The 20,716-nt window shown below is 45.0% G+C and overlaps 1 protein-coding gene across 2 annotated transcripts in view; it reads right to left on the bottom strand.

Annotated features, from left to right (window-relative positions):
* VSNL1 (visinin like 1) overlaps positions 1–20,487 on the bottom strand; it is a 58,126-nt gene extending 37,639 nt beyond the window's left edge. For both annotated transcript variants that reach the window (XM_060117376.1, XM_060117377.1), the window contains exon 1: positions 20,326–20,487. In XM_060117376.1, the coding sequence (XP_059973359.1) occupies positions 20,326–20,487 (162 nt within the window). The remainder of the gene's footprint in view (positions 1–20,325) is intronic.
* Between the last annotated feature and the right edge of the window lie 229 nt (positions 20,488–20,716).

Below are 20,716 nucleotides of genomic sequence, written 5' to 3'. Positions count from 1 at the left end.
TTCCCTCCTCAGGGTTGAGAGCTTCAGCCCCAGCAAAGAACCACGTTGCAACAAGATTTTTTTTTTTGCCGAAGGGAGCCAAAGTCAATGAAGGCCAAGACTTTCAAAACACCCGTCCCTTTTCTCGCCCCTAACACACACACACACACACACACACACCCCTCTGGAGTGAAGCACAAGGCTTGGCAAATTCCCATCCCTGATGATTAACAGCATCTTGCCTTGTGCTGCTCACCTGTGTGATGTGATGTGAATTCCAGCACATAGAAAAGGTTCCTTCTACAGGCCCTGAAATCTCACCATTATTACTCTGAGTTTCCTGCTAAACTATTGATATAAGTCTCTTAGCATGATGTCCACACTACTCTAATCGGTCATTGATATGTTGGTATAAATAAATTGATTACAAACATCTGGGGAGCAGGTTAGGATGAGGGGACGGCAAGCATGGACAGGTCAGTGTGGGGAGAGAGAAAAAGGCCCAGAGAAATGGAGGGGAGACGCTGGGCTCAAAACTGGCTCATGTCACAGTTGGAGCCGCCCCTGTCCTCGTCAGAATAATCCTCCAAACCTCATCCTAACCTGAAAAGGTCTACTTTTTGGTCCAGTTCAAGCCCCACTTCCTGGATAAAGCCAACCCCAGAGCAGTCGTACATGAACGTTCCACTGCATATTTGTTACAGGCATGGTCACCCTTCATTCTATCTCCACACAAGCTTGGTCTCTCGGCATAATGATTGAACACGACCGGGCATTGCTACGTCCATCACTGAGATGAAGAAACTGAGGCTGAGAGAGTTTATGTAATTTGTCCAGTGTCACACAGTGAAGGCCAGAGCTGGGGGTTCCAAAGTTAAAGGCTGCATACAGCTTAGCCAGTTCATTGTTTGTGTGACCGTAGACACGCCACTATTCTCTGTTTGTGCCCGGTTGCCTCATCTGTAAAATGGAGCCAGTAAAGGTACCTAGTACAAAAGGCTGTTGTAGGAATTAAGTGGATTAATATACAGAACATACATAAAATAATGCCTGGCCTATAGTAAGTGCTATGTAAGTGTTTGCTATTATTATTGTATTCGTCCTGCTATTGTTACTATTCATTATTGCTTCCAAGGGGGTCCTATCTCCTCGGTTTCTCTCATAGCATCTACTGGACACATAGTAGGAACTCGGTAAATATTAGCTCCCTCCCCCTTTCCCTTTTCTCTTTTTCCTGAAAACTGCCATCAGGACCAGAAAAGAGACACAACTCCTTGTTTTATGAAACAAAGACTTTCCTGTTCCTCGGGAGAAAAAGCCAACACGGGCACTACTGGATCAAAGCAAGCATAGCTCAGGCTTTGAGCTGCGGCCCTTGCCTGGCTAGAGTTCAGAGGAAGATTCCTTGGAAACACACAGCGGAGACGGAGAGCCAAGGCCCTGTCACCCGGATGCTTCCAGTGCCATATCACTGACACATTGCAACCCAACGTCATGTTCTTGGGTCCTTGACAGGGCTGTTCTGATAAAAGGCTGACTAATGGGCAGGAAGGGAAACATTTTGCCAGTGTGCTTGTTTCCACTAGATTATGTATGTATTTTTAGTGTGGCTGAGAAGTATCTAGGATCTTGCCTTGCATGTTGGCTTTGTGGACTAGGACTAGGAAGAAATAAATCTCAGGCAAGAAAAAAAAAAAAATTGCAAACGCTTGCTGCTGTTAGGAGCCCCTTCTTTTCGTTGCCAACCGGCTCAGTATGTTAAGCTGTGGCTCAAGTGTTTTTCTTCTGGGAAGCCACCCCCGACCCCCAAGATCCTCTTCCAAGCACTACTCATTTTTCACTGCTTCTAGCCTATTTACCTCATTGTATTATCAATACCAGTTTACTTGACATTCTCTCCCATTGACTGAGCTCAGAGGATAGGAGCCATGGCTATTGGTTCATTTCAATATCCCCAGCTCTTAATTTGGTACTTTTTTTTTTTTGGCCGTGCTGTGCAGCATGCGGAATATTAGTGCCCCGGCCAGCAATAGAACCTGTGCCCCCTGCATTGGAAGGGAGGAGTCTTAACGGCTGGACTGCCAGGGAAGTTCCTAATTTGGTACTTTTCTAGGGCGTTTTAATGAATAAATGGATGGCTGGATGGATGACTAGATGGATGGATGGATGATGAATAGATAACTAGATGGATGGGTGGATGGACTGATGGATGAATGGAAAGATGGAAGGAATACAAAGACCAGACAGTCATTCTGCATCAGTAAATCTTACAATGAATGTGATTACAGGTCCTATGTCTCAATATCTCTCACCCACTGTTAGGTGTTTGTCCCTCACATGATGCTGCATTTGCCTAATGCCACCAGAGGCCCGCTGTTCACGTGATATTCAAGTCAAGTGGGCAAATAAACTGACACAAGGAGAGAAACACAAGCACTAATCATGGTCCACTAGTCGAGTGGCACGTCCTGCAGAGGCGCCCCAGTGGGGATAAAGATTTGGGGAGCAGGCACAGGAAAAGGGTAGAGGTGACAGGGGCTTCTTGTGTTAGCAAATTATGGACAACAGTTTCTCATGTTTAAAAAATGAACCCCACTGCCTGCAGCATACAGAGTGACTAATCATTGGTATCTTTATGACCACATTTAACACTCTATTTGGATGACGTTTCCATCAAGTCCTGGTGCATCAGACAGAGCAAAGCCCTGGGGAGGTAGTGAGGTCCAGCCCAGGCAGCAGAATAGGGTAACGGCATCACACACTTTTGGTAAAACAAAAGCACACACAGAGTGAGTCCATTTCTGCTTGTCATGGCCTCAAATCTCAACCACAGAGAAGCTCAAATAGCTTCACATCTTGCACCTGACCTTAGAAGAGAGGCTGATGACAGAAAGGAGCCTCCCAAAATGTACCCTCTGGACAGAGACTGCCAGCTTTTCCCAATGTCTGGTCTTCTCTCCTTCCAGGATGATTGACTTTTTAGCTGGGCATATGGCCATCCAAAATGAAGGCTACTTTCCCAGTGTCCCTTGCGGCTAAGCGTTGCCGTGAGACTAAGCTCTGGATATGGCTGAGGTGATATATGCAACTTCTGGGTCTTGCCCTTGACGGGAAGGGTATACTCCCCCATCTCTTCTCTTCTCCTTCCACTAGCTGCAATGCGACATTGTGGGGAGCCACCTGGGGTCCTATGAATCAGAGCAACACCCTAGGAAGGTGCACCAGGAGAGGAGAAGACTGAGTCCCTGAGGGCTTGCAGAGCAGAGCTGCCGGGCCAGCTTGGACTTCCCACGAGAGAAAAATAATCCTCAGTCATGTTGAAACCAGGTGAGTCTCTGTCATACTCAGCTGAACTTTTATCTTAACAAAGGCACCCATATAAACAAATATATTTACATGAAATAACAGGGCATCTTCTTCAATATCTTTGAAATCTTAAAAGGAAATGCTGAGACTGATTCTTAGGGAAATGATCTTCTTTGCTTTTATATATTATATGAATTCTCTATCAGCTGGAATCCTCAGTTACCCAGAGCCTTCTTCATCAGTCAGGACTCTAAGATTTTTTCCATTTAGGTGGCTGATCCAGGTGTCTAACACTATCCCCTGCCCAATGTCCCCACCAGGTCCTATGTCCTCATCCTGAACTCTTTTCATCCCTTGACTCCAGGACATCCCTTAACTCTTCCCCGTTGGTTGTGTCTTATGTAACCTCTCCCAAAGTCAGGCAGATCCTCATCCAGCGAGTTACCCTGGCAACCCAGCTGTGTCATCTTGAAAGATGTCTCCAAGCACCAGCTTCTGAGTCTGCAAGAGATTTTACTGGGGCCAAGCTGTGAAGCCACAATGTATTAGCTTTAACACAGTGTCATCATCTATCGTGCTCTTGGTAGACATGTCACATTTTTTAAAAGAACATGGATAAACATAAGTCCTACCTTGACTATGCAGTGAGATTTACTTAGAAAGCAGACACAGCCATCTATTTTCAGAGACCGTCTATGTCTTTTATGGTATCCCTCGCACCTCTTCTAAAAGAAAATCCTTCCAGTTCTCACAGATTTGTTTTGTTTTGTTTTGTTTTTGACAATCTCACTACAAACTCAAACGTAAGCAGCCTAATTTTCAAGTCATCACATAGCTTTGTTCATAGTAGACATCTCGAGTTTTACATTTTAGCCTTTCATTTCATCTTTGGGAAACATAGTATTTAAGGAAGTTCATGACGACTCTCTTGCTGGAAAGTGCTTCACATATTCATAAGAAGATTAGCCACTTGACTCAGAATGGGGACGGTATGTTATCCTGTTACATGATGTTGCATCCTGTTTAGTTAAGCACACTATATCAAAATGGTTCATTATGAATCTCTGTGGGTTTATTATTCTGGATAACACACTGGGAAATGTTTCATTCCTTTCATTTATTCTTTAAAATGAATTTCAGTGAATCTATAAGACAGAGTCTTTTATTCATTTATTAACTTGTTCTATTAGCCAATTAGTTTTTGTTACTGGCTGCTGGGGATACAGAGATGAGTAAGACACAGTCCCTGCCCCTGAGGGTAGTTGGGCAGGAAAACTGCTATGATGCCATGTGACATGTGGTACAGGGACATTCACATCTAGCAGAGATCTAGTGACAGCTCCATTCGGCTTCTAGAATCTTGGCATTGGAAGAGAACTTAAGAGGTCATATGGTTCTCTCCATCATTTTTCAAAGGTAGAAACTGAGGCTGTGCTTACTGTTCTAGCTCTTACCTTCTATCCCTGGTCCCTTCATCTTCTCTGCTCAGCCATATTGAACTCCTTTCTTCTGTCTATGGAACATGGAGTTTGTTCCCATATCTGTCTTTTAAAATTCATTTTATCCATTTATTTTATTTCATTTTATTTATTCATTCATTTTTATCCACACCATATTTTATTCATTTCTATATCTTCAGAACAAAGTAGGAAGTGGGGCTAAAAATGCTTCATGTGGTCTCACAAATGTTCTGAGAAGGAGGTAAAGCAGGTATTACTTGCCTCTTCAATAAATTGGGATTTCCCCCAAGTGGTCCAGGGGTTAAGACTAAGCACTCCCACTGCAGGGGGCGTGGCTTTGATCCCTGGTCTGGGAACTAAGATCCCACGTACCTCATGCATGTCCAAAACAAATTAAAAAATGAAATAAAATAAAACAGTATAATATAAAAATAAATAAATAAATAAATAAATTGAGACCCTATGACTCGCAGAGGTTTGTAACTGGCCCAGAATCACACGACTTATTAGCAGCAGAGTCCTGACCAGGACCAGGGGCTCCTGGCTCTCAGCTCCATTCTCCCTTGTATTAAGTATGATGCTTTCTTCTGCAAGGAACAGAAGACCAACCAAAGATGGCCCAAACCACAGAGGGTTAATTATCCCATACAATGCATGGTCCAGATACTGTTTTAGGATTTAGTCAGCAGCTCAGGGATACCACCAAGGGCTCGAGTTCTTTCTATCTTTCCATTCTGCCACACTCAGCTTGGAATCAGTATCTTCCTTCGCCTCTGACAGTTAGCTATAGCAATTCCAGGGATCGCATGCAGACACTATACAAACACCAGCATGCTAGTCTTCCTACAAGTGAAGAAATCCTTTTCCAGAACCCTCCCTAGCTTTCAGCAGAGCTTTTCTCAGATCCCTTTTGACCAGGATTGGGTGACATTTCCACATCCCAGATACAAGATGGACCTGGATTTTTGGCCTCTGCAGTGGGAAGTAGGCCATGGCCAGAGAGGAAAGGGTAAGAAGAGGACCATGGCCACCAGGTATATAACCAACAACATCTGGCACCTCATTTCATCCAGCCACCCCTGTGTCTTCTCTGGTCAGTGCCTGGCAGTAGGCGGCACAGTCCCATAATTTGTAGTCATTAAGTCAGCTCGAGAAGGAAGCTGTGCTTCCTCATGGTGGGTGGGCTTCTCCACCCTCGTATACATAGTCAGCCCTCCCTGGTTTTCCACCGACCCAACTCCGACACTGCTGAAAAGGAGCTCTCACACCGGAAATGCAGGCACCGTCAGACTCTCTGCCACGCTGGCCTTCACAAGTACCCTGGCCTTTTCCCTTGTCTGACGAGGAAACTCAGACTCGGAGACTGAAGAACTTGCCTCCGTCCAACAGGCCCCCGGACTCCTTGCTCCTTCCACTCCACCTAGAAGTCGTCTGGAACCATACCAGTTGTTTATCTGAATGTTTTCAGTGAAAGACCATAGGAAGGTAGACTATACAAACTACCTTTCTTAGTAGCGATCAAGTCTCCTTCTGAGATTTCCATCAGGGATCCATCTACCTAGTAAACAGCACTGGCGATGGAGCCCAACAGCTTGGGTGTGAATGTCATGTGACCCTGGGAGAGTTATTACCCATTTTGTGCCTCATTTGTAAAATGGGGGGAATAATAATGTCTACTTCATACACCCTTGTGAGGATCAAACGAGTTAATATACACAAAATGTTGTGTTTGGAACAGTACCTGACGCTCGATAAGCATTCAGTTAATGTTGGCTATTGTCATCTATCCATTGTTCATCTATGCATCGAGTCACACTTTGATTTTTTTTCTAGAAAGGACATAAGTGCCTGGTTCCTACCGTATTTTTTGTTGTAATGACAACGTGCCCCTTTTCTACTCACCTCCAGGGTGTGACAGTCCCCTGGAGCAGACAGTAAATGTGTGGATTGCACAGGGACAACAGAAACCGTCCCTGACACCTACGTCAATATCTAGTGTTAATATGCTTTGTCTCAAATGGGATCCTCCTCCTCCAGTTCAGCCCTCAGAGGGGGCTGTACACACACCCCAAACACCCCACCGGGGTGTCCACGGGACCGCATGTTCTTCTCCCAGAGCTCTACTCTGGAGTCAGTGTAACACCTTCGAGGCTGTTACTGTCTGCAGCAGAGAAGCACAGGGAGGGAGAGAATTCCCTGTCTGCTGGCTTCCCTCCCCAACCGCTGGGAGAATTCCCGCTGGCACCCGCACCCGGGGACAATCTCTTCTCTTCCCCTTCGCCCCTCTTTCTCCACAGGGGCAGGATGCCTTGCCAGCCGGCAGGGCATGCTGGGGAAGACTGGTTCACACGATGGAAGCTGAGACAGCTCTCCCCCCGCAAGGGAGGGACAGTGTCCTGGGGCGAATGGTGACTTGAGGCTGCAGAGAGGTGAAGAGTCCCAGAAGGATCTCTCTGGCACGCAGAGGCCAGCTTCCTCACCCCTGCACTCTTCTCATCAGTCCCGGGGCCCCAGTACTAATGAAAGTGACCTCGAGTATTAATTGAGCACCTTCAGTGGAAGCACGTGTAAGGTAGATATGAAGAATTATCTAACAGCGGCGGAAGCTGAAGATAAGGGAAGTGGAGGACCTCGTCCAAGAACTCGCAGCTCTTAGGGGCAGACCCTGGGTTCAAACTGCAGAGTCAGCTCCAGGGCTGTTCCTTCCACAAAAGCAGCTGCCTTTTCAGCTCTTACTTAATACATGTTCTAAGCTGCTCTCTGTGTCTCTGATAGAGGGAGGAATCCAAGCCCCAAATGATAATACTCACATCTTTATGCCCTTTAGTGAAAAATACATACACGGGGCTTCCCTGGTGGCACAGTGGTTAAGAATACGCCAGCCAATGCAGGGGAAATGGGTTCAGTCCCTGGCCCGGGAAGATCCCACATGCCACAGAGCAACCAAGCCCGTGCGCCACAAGTACTGAGGCTGCGCTCTAGAGCCCGCGAGCCACAACTACTGAAGCCTGCACGCCTAGAGCCCGTGCTCCGCAACAAGAGAAGTCGCGACAGTGAGAAGCCCACGCACCGCAAGGAAGAGTAGCCCCCGCTCACCACAACTAGAGAAAGCACGCGTGCAGCAACCAAGACCCAATGCAGCCAAAACTACAAAACAAACAAATAAATACATTTATTTTACAAAATACACAAAAACACAGGACCACATCCATCTTGCACTTTTCCCTGAACACGCTCTGAACTGCCCTGATAAAACAACCCATTTGTTTTTCATTTCAAGTCAGAACACATTGAGTTTGCTTCTTTACTTCAGAGAGAAGGGATTTCATCTACAGAAGATGTGGCCGTGGGGTGTGACGCCACGGATGCTGCCTGTAACAGCCAGACCCACCTGGTCTTCCTGGATCACCCAGTGTCATTGTTTTCACCCCAAAAGTTTTGACTCATCCACTTCTTTCTCAGCGAGTGGAGGGCTCAGAGCAGGAAGCTCTGGCTGGAAACCGGGCCAGGACAACAGGACAGGACTGGTCTTGTGGGCTGGGGTCAGCCTCTACTGCTAAAGTGGGGAGGCAGAGAGGCTGCCCAGGCAGGAGGACTATGGCAAGGAAAATTCCAAGTCCCCCTGAGCATTCCAGGAGGTGCCAACCATTCCAAGATCAGGGCCTTGCCCACCTACTGCTCACCCCCAGCTCTGTGGAGGCAAAACGTTTTTACCCTCTTTGTCTAAGTCTCTCCTGGGGCCTCAGCCCCCAGCTCCTGTGCTGCCCCCGTTCTCCCTGCCCAGGAAGCCTCGCCAGCCCCTCCCCGGCCTTTTCTCTTCCTTCCCCTCCCCTGAGCTCTCAAAGCTCTGATTGACCCATAACCTCACTTAGCTCTTGGGTTGTCACTGCAATTATCTGCTTGGAAGGCTGCCTCTTCCCACATGGCCTGGCACTCCATTAGTGTCCTACCTGCTGCTCCCCTCAGGGTTCAGTGCAGCACAGACAAGGTACAGCTGGTAAATACTTGATGAATAACTCAGTCAACTTTGATGTCAAGTCATTCGTTCAAGGGCACATTGCGAGCTCCTGCAGCTTCACCCACGGAGTCACGGGGACCATTTATAAGGGAAATGAAAAAGAATGCTTCCTTCCTGGTACTGTCGTTATGCTGTTTTAAGAGGAAGACAATACCAGGTCACCAGAATTTCCATGGTCATCGAACAAATCCCAGCAGGAAGCCATCTCTCTGCCTTGTCTACAACATTCTGGACTTCAGAGCTTTTCTGGCAGTCTGGGCCCTCTGTGACCGGGGCCCACTCACATCTCCAACCTCACTTTTCCCCTGATACCTCTTTGGTGATCCGACATTTTAGCCAACACGGTGGCTTGCTATTTCCCACACCTTCCCCTGCCTCCCTGCCCTGTACCCTTGCTTAGGGTGTCCCCCCTCTTAGGACTGTCATCCTTGCAGCTGCAAATCCGACCTATATTTCAAGACATCGTGAAATCTTCAGTGAAGATATTTATATAGAAACTCGTTACGTTAGAATATTTACACGAGTCTTGGGACAGATAGCACTTTCTCTGTGATCTTTTAGCTATCTACATGGATTGTTCTACTAGGCTGCAAGCTCTTTAAAGGAGTGAGGGTGTCTGACTCAAACTCTGCATCCTCCATAGCTCTTGGCTACAGACTTGTTATAGATGCCGCTCGGTAGTGTTTGTTGAAGGTGGGTGGTTGCTAGAAGCTACTATGGATGATTATCTACAAAAGGATTCCCCTAAAATAGCTAAGGAGGCCCTTGGGCATTTCGTAGATGGATTTAGGTGTATTTTGTGGCTGACCACACCTCCTCCCCCCACCATCTCTCCACTGTGATGAGAGAAGTGCATTGCATGTGCGAGGGGAGAAGCTGTCTAGCCCAGCGCAGGACACAATTCACAGCAACATCATCACTGTCACAGGGAGGGGACGCTAAGCTCCATAACACCCTCGGAGAGAAACAGATGAGGGTCCAAGAACCATTCCAAGGGGAGACACCGGAGTGCATAATCAATAAGACAGAGAGCTTTCTTCCGGCAGGTGCTAAATAGGCCACAGGAGGGGAGGAAATGATTTCCACCAAGGTGGGTCAAGGATACCCGATCCAAGCCCTATCACCCTTTCAAAGGGTCAGAAAAATCCAATAATGTAAAACAGCTTTACATTCAGAGATCCAGATATGATTTTCTTATCTTCAAGTCCAACCCTGTATTTCCAATTAGAGATGTATTGTCCTTTAATAATTAGCTGAAGAGAATAGCTAACTGGAGAGCAGGTCCTTCTGGCTTTAAAACCTCATTATCAGGCTGGAGTTGAGACACATCCTTTTGGATGTTAATTGGAGCCATTAGGAAACAGGTTCTCAGACAGCCCTCCTCGCTCCAGGGCGTCTGTTTCCTCTTTTGTAAAATGGGGGCAGGGTGGACTGAGAGACTTCTAAAGGGCTCTTTCTAACCTTATCCTGAGGACACAGAAGTTGAGGTATCCTCTAAGAGCATTCCTTTGGATGGCATGGCTGCAATGACCACTGATATCTCTCTAACTGACACCTGCCCTATCATGGGAAAGCAAAATCCCAAGGTGTGGAAGCCATTCAAAATAATTTCACACCCGTTGAGACAGGAGAAGGTTATCACTTCCACCCCTCTGGGATAAATGCTCTCTCTAATGCAAGACATGTGGGTAGTAGCTAGCTATTCCCTGAGACAATCTCGCTGTAATAAAATGTCTTTGGAGCCTCACATGGGACACTGTTTTCCCAGAACTGTAACTTTATTGTCATCTCTTCCTTGAGATTTCAGACCCCAGCTCTTGTTTTCCACATTAATTCAATTTGAAGTGCAGCCTAGATTGTGTTGGCAAACATTCCAAATGGAAATGAATTCCCAGGTTCTCACTAAAAATTGCAATGTCTTCACTAGCCCAATCTGGCTAACGTTTTGTGTCTTATGTAATGTCTATTTCCCAAAGGAATTAAAATGCTTCTGTATATAGCTCTGCCCAACAAATTTTTAATAAGGCGTACTCCTAATTACCTCTTATGAACAAGCAGAATCTGAAGCCCTGAAAATCGATCACCCAAACATGCTTTTCTTGAGCCAAGAGTATTATTTTCAAAATTGATTTGAGTCAGATGTTGAGAAGCGATAATAGTCACCTCTGTCACATTTTCTTTGGATAAAATACTTGATAGGGGAGCCAGCGCTTGATGCCACAGCCAAGAGACTGAGCTGTTTGGCACCTGGAAGACTTTCCATGCCCAGATGCCTAAGTTCAAGCATGATGAAGCAGGGCTCAGAATATTCTCCCCATCTGACAGATGAGGAATCTGAGGGTCAGAGTGGTTTATTGATTTATTTAACAACCTTTAAGCATAAGACTTTCCCAAGTTCACACAACCAGTGTATGGTACAGCCAGGTACACATCCAGCCTTCTGATTAAACCACATCACATTTAAGTATATTCTGGCAAAACACTAATAGCAGTGTAGGCTCTGGGGAATGAAGAAGCGCTCTACCCAGAGAGGAGGTGAGAAAAGCTTACAGAATTGTGTTGCAAAACTATAATGTCCTTGTTAACAGAGGTGAGGGGGAGTGGGGAACCAAAGGCTTAGGAACTCAGAGGAGAAAGAGATTCCTCTGGCTTTGAGAGTCGGAAGATCAAAGAAGGCTCTTCTAGGGAGAAGCTTTTGAGCTGGTCCTAGAAGGATGGCTGAAGTGGAGCAACAAGAGAGCTTTTGATGCATCTGCTTCACAGCAAAGTAGATCAGAGAAGCTCCCAGATGCCTGTTCCTGCGTGTGACCCAGAGGCCACAGGAAGCACAGCAGGAGGGAAGAATGCTGCTTGCAAGGTGGGCCATGTGTTCAATTGCTGGCCCCTCTGCAGCCCTGGTCAAGTCTCCTGACTTCCCAACCCATACAGCTTGGAGTAAGGAAATGCTACCTCCAACGTCTGGTTCCTTGGCCATGGTGAGAATCAAGTGAGCTAACGGTCAGATTAAAGCACTTTTAGAATGATCACAAAAGAAGGGACGAAAGGGAGGGAGAGAGAAGAGAAGGAAAAATGAGACAGGAGACCTGTGGCAGGAGCCCCGGGGGTATGAGCTTTATATTCAACAGGTGGTTTTCCAGATTATCTCAGCAGGTCTGCCAAGAGGTTTTGGTTTGTTTGTTTGTTTGTTTTGTTTTGTTTCATTGTACATTTGTTTCAACCTAATACGCTCAATCTGGTGGGCCTCCTGCCAACACCATGCAGAGGAGCTCTCAAACACACTAGCTGTTTTTTATTCTAGCTTTTGTGATGCTGGTCAGTGAGATTTATGAGCTTCCAGACAGACTGACAGCTCATGTCCAAATCACCCTTGCTTTGAGAGTCAGCGTCAATGTCACCTTCCCCACCAGCCCTCCCTGGGCCTCCATGTCCTTCCCTGTCTTTCATGGTTCTGATCACAATGGTCCCTGTATTACAGATGTGTGTGTGTGTATGGTATATACCATACACTTGACCTATAGACTTCTTGCTGGCACCAGACCATAGCCACCTGAGGGTAGGGATCTGTGACGGTCTCTGTAGACCCAGGGTCTTTACAGCATCTGGCACATAGGTGCTTAGGAGAATGAATGCAAGCAGGGGTGCATTTCATCCCCTTGGGGCCTTGCCATTTGCATTTTCACGGGGCTCTGGACAAAATACACAGCTTAATTAATGGGCCTTGAATGAATCAGGAAAACATCCCACAACAAACTGAAAACAAATTTCACAAAGTGCAGTCCAGAAACTTTTGTTCTCTTTTTGCCTGTAACGTTTATTTGAGAGTCTAGTTTAGAAGGGAAATGTTCTCCATTTGTCCTACTGTCAGTTGAGACCCAATAACCCTACGGTCACAGAAACTAGAATGTTAGGCCTGCCAATGATTACAAGTATCTTTAGTGATTCTTAACATTTGGGGAGCTTGCAAAGAACCATTTATATACCTGAGGAAAGTTATCTCAAGAGAGTGTAGATACAAAATTATACATATAATTTCAGTGTGTACAGAACTCCGGAAGCCTATGCCAGGATACTCCCAGGTTAAGCTCTAGGCCAGTGTTTCTCAAAATGTCATTCATGGATTTTCTCCATTAGAACTATCTTTGAGGTCTTATTAAGAATCCAGACACTGGGGCTCTGTCCTAGGCCTAGTAGAACAGCAGCCCTAAGGAAGGGGCCCAGCAACCTGCTGACTGAGTAGTCTGCCCAAGTGATTTTGATACCCACTCAAGTTTGAGAGCCATCGATAGAGATTGATTTTTTTTTAATTTGCACAAATGATGAATCTGAGAATCAGAGAGAAAAAGTCCCTTGTCCAAGTTATGCAGTAAACAGGGCAAAACTAGACGCACATATTTTATTTCATAATTCTACAAAACAAAGATTACATGCCTAAAAGCCTACATTTATTATGTGTTTTCATATAACTTTGAGGAGGTATGCCTTTTCCTCCTAATAGTAGGTTTTTAAACATAAGAATACAATTTGAGAGTAAAATTATAAAGCCACATAGAGAATTAGGTAATAATACTTTCTTAACGAGAAAATCTTTCTTGTTCTATTAAAATGTCTTTAATCATCAAATGTTTAGGTGCTCCTGATTCTATGACATAATTTGTTTTTATTTTGTTTTAATCCACGTCTCTGGGTAGTTGTATCAATAGAATTTTGGTGACTAGATTTATCTTTCCTATGTTTTAGGCCTAGAAAATTTCTCATTGAATGGAATTCCAATTACATTTTGTTGTAAAAATAAACATGGCTTTCTGAAGTGAAAAGCATCATACAAAAAAATGAGATGATGTTCCAGCTCTATCAGGCTCTGAGCTTACCGAGGGCAAAACTCAAGACAGCATCTGTCTTACAGAAAGCACAAAGGAAATGGGTCTTGAATGACTAAATGAATGAATAAACCCACTCTTTGAAGGATAAGCTGCAAGGGCATTTTCTAATAACCCAATTACAGAAGCTCTTCAGGAAACGACCACTTGGATGGACACACGGAATGACTCGGCAGGAACTCTTTCGTTATATGCAAATAAGTTTTACTAAAATTCAAACTGTTGGATTCGGGATGATCAAACGGCACTCAAGGGCCCTCCCACCTGCCTCAGGTACACCTTCCAGTTGCCTAACACCTAACACTCTTGAGAAGAAAATTTGGTACAGTGGTTTTTACTTGGTGGAAAAGCAGTGGCTCAGAAGAATTGGGCTAGACCCCGGAAGAACAATCTTTGGCCATTTAATTACCTTTTTCTAAAGAGGTAGAATTGATCTCTTTCTCCACCTGCAAAATGATACGCTGTAGAGATTGAGCAGGTGGAGACACATGAGAGACAGGACAGCAAGTGGTTGGTGGGGCCGAATAAAGAAGGTCTGGAATGCCACGCCTCGCCTGCCTGGTAGCAGGGGTCTGGGAGAGGCCTTTGTGCTGGAGAGGACCCAGAGCTCAGTGTCTAAGAATCTACGGAGGAAATGGTGCTGGTGTAGCCTTGTGGTGGGTCCTGTTACCCTGGAAAGCATGGTAGACACACTATTTGATCCAGGCACATGCTACTGAACCTCCATAGAGCTTCACTTCCTCTTCTGTAGACCATTCTATGCAGCTGTTGCCTTTGGCATGGAAATAAAAGTCGTTTTCTACCTTGGTTCTCTGAGAGTAAATGAGCAGATCATCAATCATGATGGCAAAAACATCTTGTCATAGGTTGTAAGTCATTTTTACTTCCTTCTTTCCTTTAGGACACCACTGAGGTGACAGGACAGGGTTTATTATTTCCATCACTTAGATAAGGAAATAGATTCAGAGAGGCAGAGATCTGGCAAACATTAACACAGCTAGGACTGAATCTCAGGGCTGTCAGACTGTAGATCCCATGACCTTTTTAAACTAACTCCCTTTTCAACTCAACCTGAATCCACCCAATGATCCTGATGAAAACAATCCCGAAAGTCGAACACCAAACAAATATCAAAATGCATGTAGTGCTTTGCAGGACTCTGCCAGGTTTGTTACTTGGTTTCTTTGGCTTTGATGTCACAGAGACTAAACAAAGCAGGAATGGTATCAGCCTTCCAAGGAAGAGGACCTGGGATAGGGACATTTCCTCTCTCATGCAGCTGCTTGCTCTTCCACAGGGTTGGTTTTCTTTTAAGATTAAATTTAAAAATTCTCTGAAAATACAGTTCAAATTGCAAACGCTCAGTCTTAATTTGTGATCTCAACTTGGCAATCCTTATAATTATTGGAAACAGGAAATTCTCATGGGGGAAAAAATCAGGTACTTGGTTCTTGGTGACAAAATGCAAAATCTCTCTCCCCAACCTCTCAGCAGCAGTACTGTGGTTGGGATGATGAAACATCTGCAGTAACATGGACATCTCTGTGTGTGCCAGGAGCGTTAGAACATTCCTGACAGAAGGCGTGCTTATACCAGATACAGAGGGCTCTGGGTTTTTTTTTTTTTTTTTTTTTTTTTTTTTTTTGCTGTACGCGGGCCTCTCACTGCTGTGGCCTCTCCCGTTGCGGAGCACAGGCTCCGGACACACAGGCTCCGCGGCCATGGCTCGCGGGCCCAGCCGCTCAGCGGCATGTGGGATCCTCCGGGATCGGGGCACGAACCCGCGTCCCCTGCATCGGCAGGTGGACTCTCAACCACTGCGCCACCAGGGAGGCCCAAGAGGGCTCTGGGTTTGCCCATGAGAAGTTTGTAACAGAGAAGGAATGAGTACTGTTTTTAGTTTGTCAAGGCTACCATAACAAAGTACCACAGACTGCGTGGTTTAAACAATAAAAGGTCTGAAGGGTAGAAGTCCAAGATCAAGGTGTTGGTAAGGTTGGTTTCTTCTGAGGCTTCTCTTTGATTTGCAGACGACCATCATTTCCCTGTGTCTTCACGTGGCCTTTCTTCTGTACATGTTTGTGTCCAAATTGCCTCTTCTTATAGGACACCTGTCATACTGGATTAGGGCCCACACTAATGACCTCATTTTAACTTAATTACCTCTTTAAAGGCCCTCTCTCCAAATACAGTCAGATTCTGACATACTGGAGATGAAAATTTCAACACATGAATTTGGGGGTGGGTGGGCACCTTTCATAGGTACCAAGTTTGTCAAAGGTAAAAGCTATATACTCAGAGACGCTTTATCTTCTGAAAGGCCAGGAGAAAAGTCTTCCTTTCATCACTGCATTAATTAACTTCTAACTTTAATATCCCATTTTGAAATAACCTTTATTTTCCACTTGTGCCCCACCAACAGCATTTATGTCATTCTGCCTTGTTTTGTGGTTAACTGTGTCTCTCCAATTAGCCTGTGAGACCCTGGAGAGCAGGCAGGACTGTCCTTTAGTCACTTCTATATGCCTCCACCACAGGGCTTCCTGAGAAGGATACACACAGCCAGCATTCAATACAATTCACTTACCAACACTGATGCTTGCTCTGTGGCAGGCCCTGTCTTAGCCACTGGGTCGTATGTTGATTTAAGTGAGGTGACTATTCTCTACATGACTAAAGAATGAAACCTGTGAAACCATGCCCCATAGGGTTAACAGAAATCCTTGACTTATGGAACAGCAGATAAGGGAACAGCTTGTTAAAAACCCCTCTGCTTGTAACCTGCCTTTACTGATTAAGCTTGCTATTTTTTTTTCCTTCTTTAATTGCATACCCTCCAAGCTTCACGTAGCTAGGTCATATATCACAAGACTTCTTAACCACCCTTATAGATAATGCCTCTGACGTATGGGTCACTAGGGTAACAGGCACTTAAGGTGTTTTCCAGAAACCTGGAGTCAACTCCTGTCTAGTCAAGCTGACAAAAGCTGGATGGGACCACTGAGCCTAAAACTGGGCCTGCACAGTTGTCTGATGAATGACCTTTGGATGTCAGAGGGCCAAAAACTCTACCCTCAGACCATGCTAAGAGCCTCCATTCCTGAACACGCATCCCATGAGGAAGCATGTAACCCAATACTCCTGCTCGGAACGCCGATTACCTCACCTTTTCCCCACCTCCAATCACCTTTCCCCATGCCTAAGACCACCCCGCTTCTTTATCCCATAAATATCTCAAGCCTTTTGCCTTCAGGGAGGTGGATCTGAGACTTCTTCTCCTGTCTCCTTGCTTGGCTGCCTTGTGAATAAACTCTCTGCTCCAAACCTCAGCATCTCAGTGTACGGCTTGCTGCATGTTGGGCAAATGAGCCTGGTTCGGTAACAAACTAGGAAGGTCCATGCCCAGACCTGTGTTTTTCAAATCCCACTCCAGCAGCTGCATGGTGGAGGGGCTTGGAGGGAGGGAGGGTGATGAGGGGCTGCCAGGGGAATCCAGTCGAGAGGCAGGGCCGTGTGCTGCAGTGCAAGTCAGCATACCCATCGTTAATGTCTGTCCTGAATTTCACTCATTTTGCTGCACTGGGCACATTACCTCATTTTTCTGAACCTTAGTTTTAGACAGTTTTACGTGTAGACTTAATGGAATTCCTTTATATTTTGGATACAAAGGCTTCTGAAGTTGAGAGTTTGTGGCCCCTGGCCTTGTGGGGGGGTCTCTCCCATTATCCTGTCACCCCCATACCCTCATCAGAACCGACTCCACACAATGAGGTGACTCTCCCGGAGCCTAAAATGGATTAGGTCAGTGACAGCAGATGTGTCGGGCTGACCACACAGGCAGGAGGGCAGAGGCCACCGGTGGCTTTGCTCACTCAGCTGGATTCCAGGATGTCTCAATGTCCACACTGAGATAGAAGGAACTACTGAAAAGTGCCTATTCACCACGACAAAGACTGTGTCTTGCTGAACATTTGTACTTTCAAGCTGCATTAAAGGAAGATTTTTCTTCTCAGCCCTTCTCTGGGCCTTATTACATAATACACATCTTTCTCTGTTATTCTCCCTTCTAACCTATCAGACCTGTCTTTCTTTCTTTTTTTTTTTTTTTCCTGTGGATGTGGCACATTTCCTCTGCGATTCTCTTTTGTATTTTGTCCTTGGACAACTCCGGAAGGAGAGGAGGGCTTTGCCTACTTTCTAACTATTTGATACAAGAGCACAGGCTGAGTTTAAATATGGCTGTTAAGAGGCTGCCAAGAATCTAAACTTCATCCACAAAGTTATATATCCTCTTCCTGGAAAAAAAGTCCACTCTGGGGTGGAGTGGGGGAGGTAGGAGTAGGGGTTGATATTGGTACATATATATCAGTTGTACCATAAAACACTGAGGGATGTTTGATGTTTACACACCCCCCTCCCTTATCTTGAGGTGGATTTTATTTTCAGTGCTGAGTACGTCCAGCATGTAAATAAAATACTTCCTTTCCTGCATTTGAGCTATTTCTTCAAAGGCAAAACCACTCTCATTTTGAACAAATAGTGAGAAACATGGCACATAGAGCTCTTAAACACAGAGTGACAGCTTGCATGGCTTTTACTGATATGAAAGTGGCTTTGACAAATCTCATTTGTCTGTACTTTCCTTGGGGCTGAGGGAAGACAGTTCTGAGGCACAGGCTAACTTCTGGGTGATAAAATGGTAGAAGATGTGACTTTGAAAACTATGGTGAGTTGTATAAAAATCTAGGAAAATGCATACCATCCCACTTCTCGGCAAAAGCAATTTATGTCAATTGAATGGTAAATGCATTTCTCAGTGCTTCCATGTAAAAGATCTCTACACACTAAAAACTAATTACTCAGATATCCTTAGAAGTGTCACAGTAAACTTATAACATGCGCACATACCACTTTTTGTGTACGTTTCTACACACATTTAAAAAGATAGCTATAGATACCTTGAGCCCTCAGGTGGTCAGCACTGGATTAATGATAATCACAGATTCTTAACATTCATTAGTGGTCCGTGCAGGATTAGCAAGCTTTTATTAATGCAATAACCACCTGCAAACCGAGCACCCAAAGCCATAGCTAAGACTTTAACACAATCCGTCCAACTATCTAACCATGTGGCTAAACTTCCATCTCATCCCTTGCCTATTTTTTTTTTTTTTTTTTTTTTTTTTTTTGCGGTACGCGGGCCTCTCACTGTTGTGGCCTCTCCCATTGCAGAGCACAGGCTCCGGACGCGCAGGCTCAGCAGCCATGGCTCACGGGCCCAGCCGCTCCACGGCATGTGGGATCCTCCCGGACCGGGGCATGTACCCGTGTCCCCTGCATCGGCAGGTGGACTCTCAACCACCGCACCACCAGGGAAGCCCCCTTGCCTCTTATGCACCTGATGTAACCATCATAACTGCAGGGTGGGTGATGCAGTTTGAATCCTGTGTTCGTCACTCTCTTGCTTTCTTTTTCATGCGATTTTATTGCTTTTATTTGTAGTTCTATAAAACATATTTTTATCTTATCTGTGTTTAAAGTATTTTGAGACTTACTTTTTGCACTTAATGTTTCAGTGTTGCTGCAGTTCAACTGTTTTGACTGCCATGTGAGTATACCACAGTTTATTTTCCACCCTCCCTTTGATGGGCATTTGGGTTGTTTCCCAGTTTTGTTATTGTGAGCAGTGCAGCTATGAACATTCTTATACATGTTCCTTCTTGTACATATGCAAGGATGGAATTGCTGGAGCAAAGGCTATATGAGATGCTCAACTTCAAGAGAGAATGACACTGTTTCATATTTTATATAATCATCCCATGCACATATTATGCATGTGGATGGTTCATATTGCTCAAATTGATACTTGCTGTACTTGAATGATAAGAGCACTATTATCTATTTGGTATTTTAGTCAGAAAAAGTTAAAAGAGAAACAATGCATTTTTTTCCACAAGCCTCACATTATCGAAGTGTAAACAAAACGGAATGTCTTAGATCATGCCAAATCTAGAACAACTACAGCTGATAAACTCAGACAAACCGAAGCAATACCACTGCAGTACAAATTATACCTTACACGGAACAGTTTTATCTAATGTCCAGGGGAATGTTAACTTCTAAACAGTATGAAATCCTGGGGAAAGTCCATATTTTAGACCTTGATAAAAGGATAGAAGACCATCCTGGTAGACCTTGATGTATACCAGAACTCCCTACTTTCTTCTAAATGCAAAGCTGTGGAGATCTGTATATTTTTCTTACCTGCAAAGAAGGGGACCTTTCTGGGTGCAAAAGCCCTCCCAGATACTTTCTTGCTAACTGAGAGGTACAGATACCTTTAACAAGCCAGACAATGGTGCAATTAGCCGCCTGTCAATACTCATCAGCAAATGCTACTATTTGAGAGTTTTACTGTGCTTTACCAGATGCTATCATCCTCTGAACTGTTGGGTGTTTTGATTGAACAATTGCTCTTCTTGTTCAGAAATTGCTTGACTTATGGCTGGAACAAAACACATCCCTTTGCATTTTTAAAAATGACCATTTTTCTCTTTGGGTGGAAAACCACCAGAGTTGAAACAAATGGGCTACTTCGAGTTATAATTCCATGTGAAGCTACATGTGATGAAGGCAATGTTTTCTGGCCTGAAGATTAAAAAAAAAAAGTTGAAAAACAACTTACCTTCACGTAGAGCTGCTGAAATTCCTCGAGATTCAGCCTCCCGCTTGGACAGTCCTTGAGAAATCCTTTGTACCACTGCTTGAGTTCATGCTCATTAAACTCTGTGCTCTTCACCAGGTCCTCCATCACTTCGGGGGCCAGTTTGCTATTCTGTTTCCCCATTCTGCCTGATGAAAAGCAAATTAATGCAATTAGCGCTGTGGCTGTGATCATTTCAAGCTTGATTAAGAGCCAAGCTAGAGTTCTGAGCAGTCCCTTGGTTGAAGTCCCTCCAGCGTGTCTGATCAAAGTCTCCCCAAGTCTGTTTCCTTCTATTTGATATTCTAGAAAAGAGATGACCGAAAAAGACTTCTCAAAAGGCTGTAGGGTTCATCCTCCTCCTTCATGTGTC

The sequence above is a fragment of the Mesoplodon densirostris genome, chromosome 14 (genome assembly GCF_025265405.1).
Source record: "Mesoplodon densirostris isolate mMesDen1 chromosome 14, mMesDen1 primary haplotype, whole genome shotgun sequence".
Taxonomy (NCBI): Eukaryota; Metazoa; Chordata; class Mammalia; order Artiodactyla; family Ziphiidae; genus Mesoplodon; species Mesoplodon densirostris.
The sequence above is the reverse complement of the archived record's forward strand: the minus strand, read 5'-3'. Positions and strand labels throughout refer to the sequence as shown.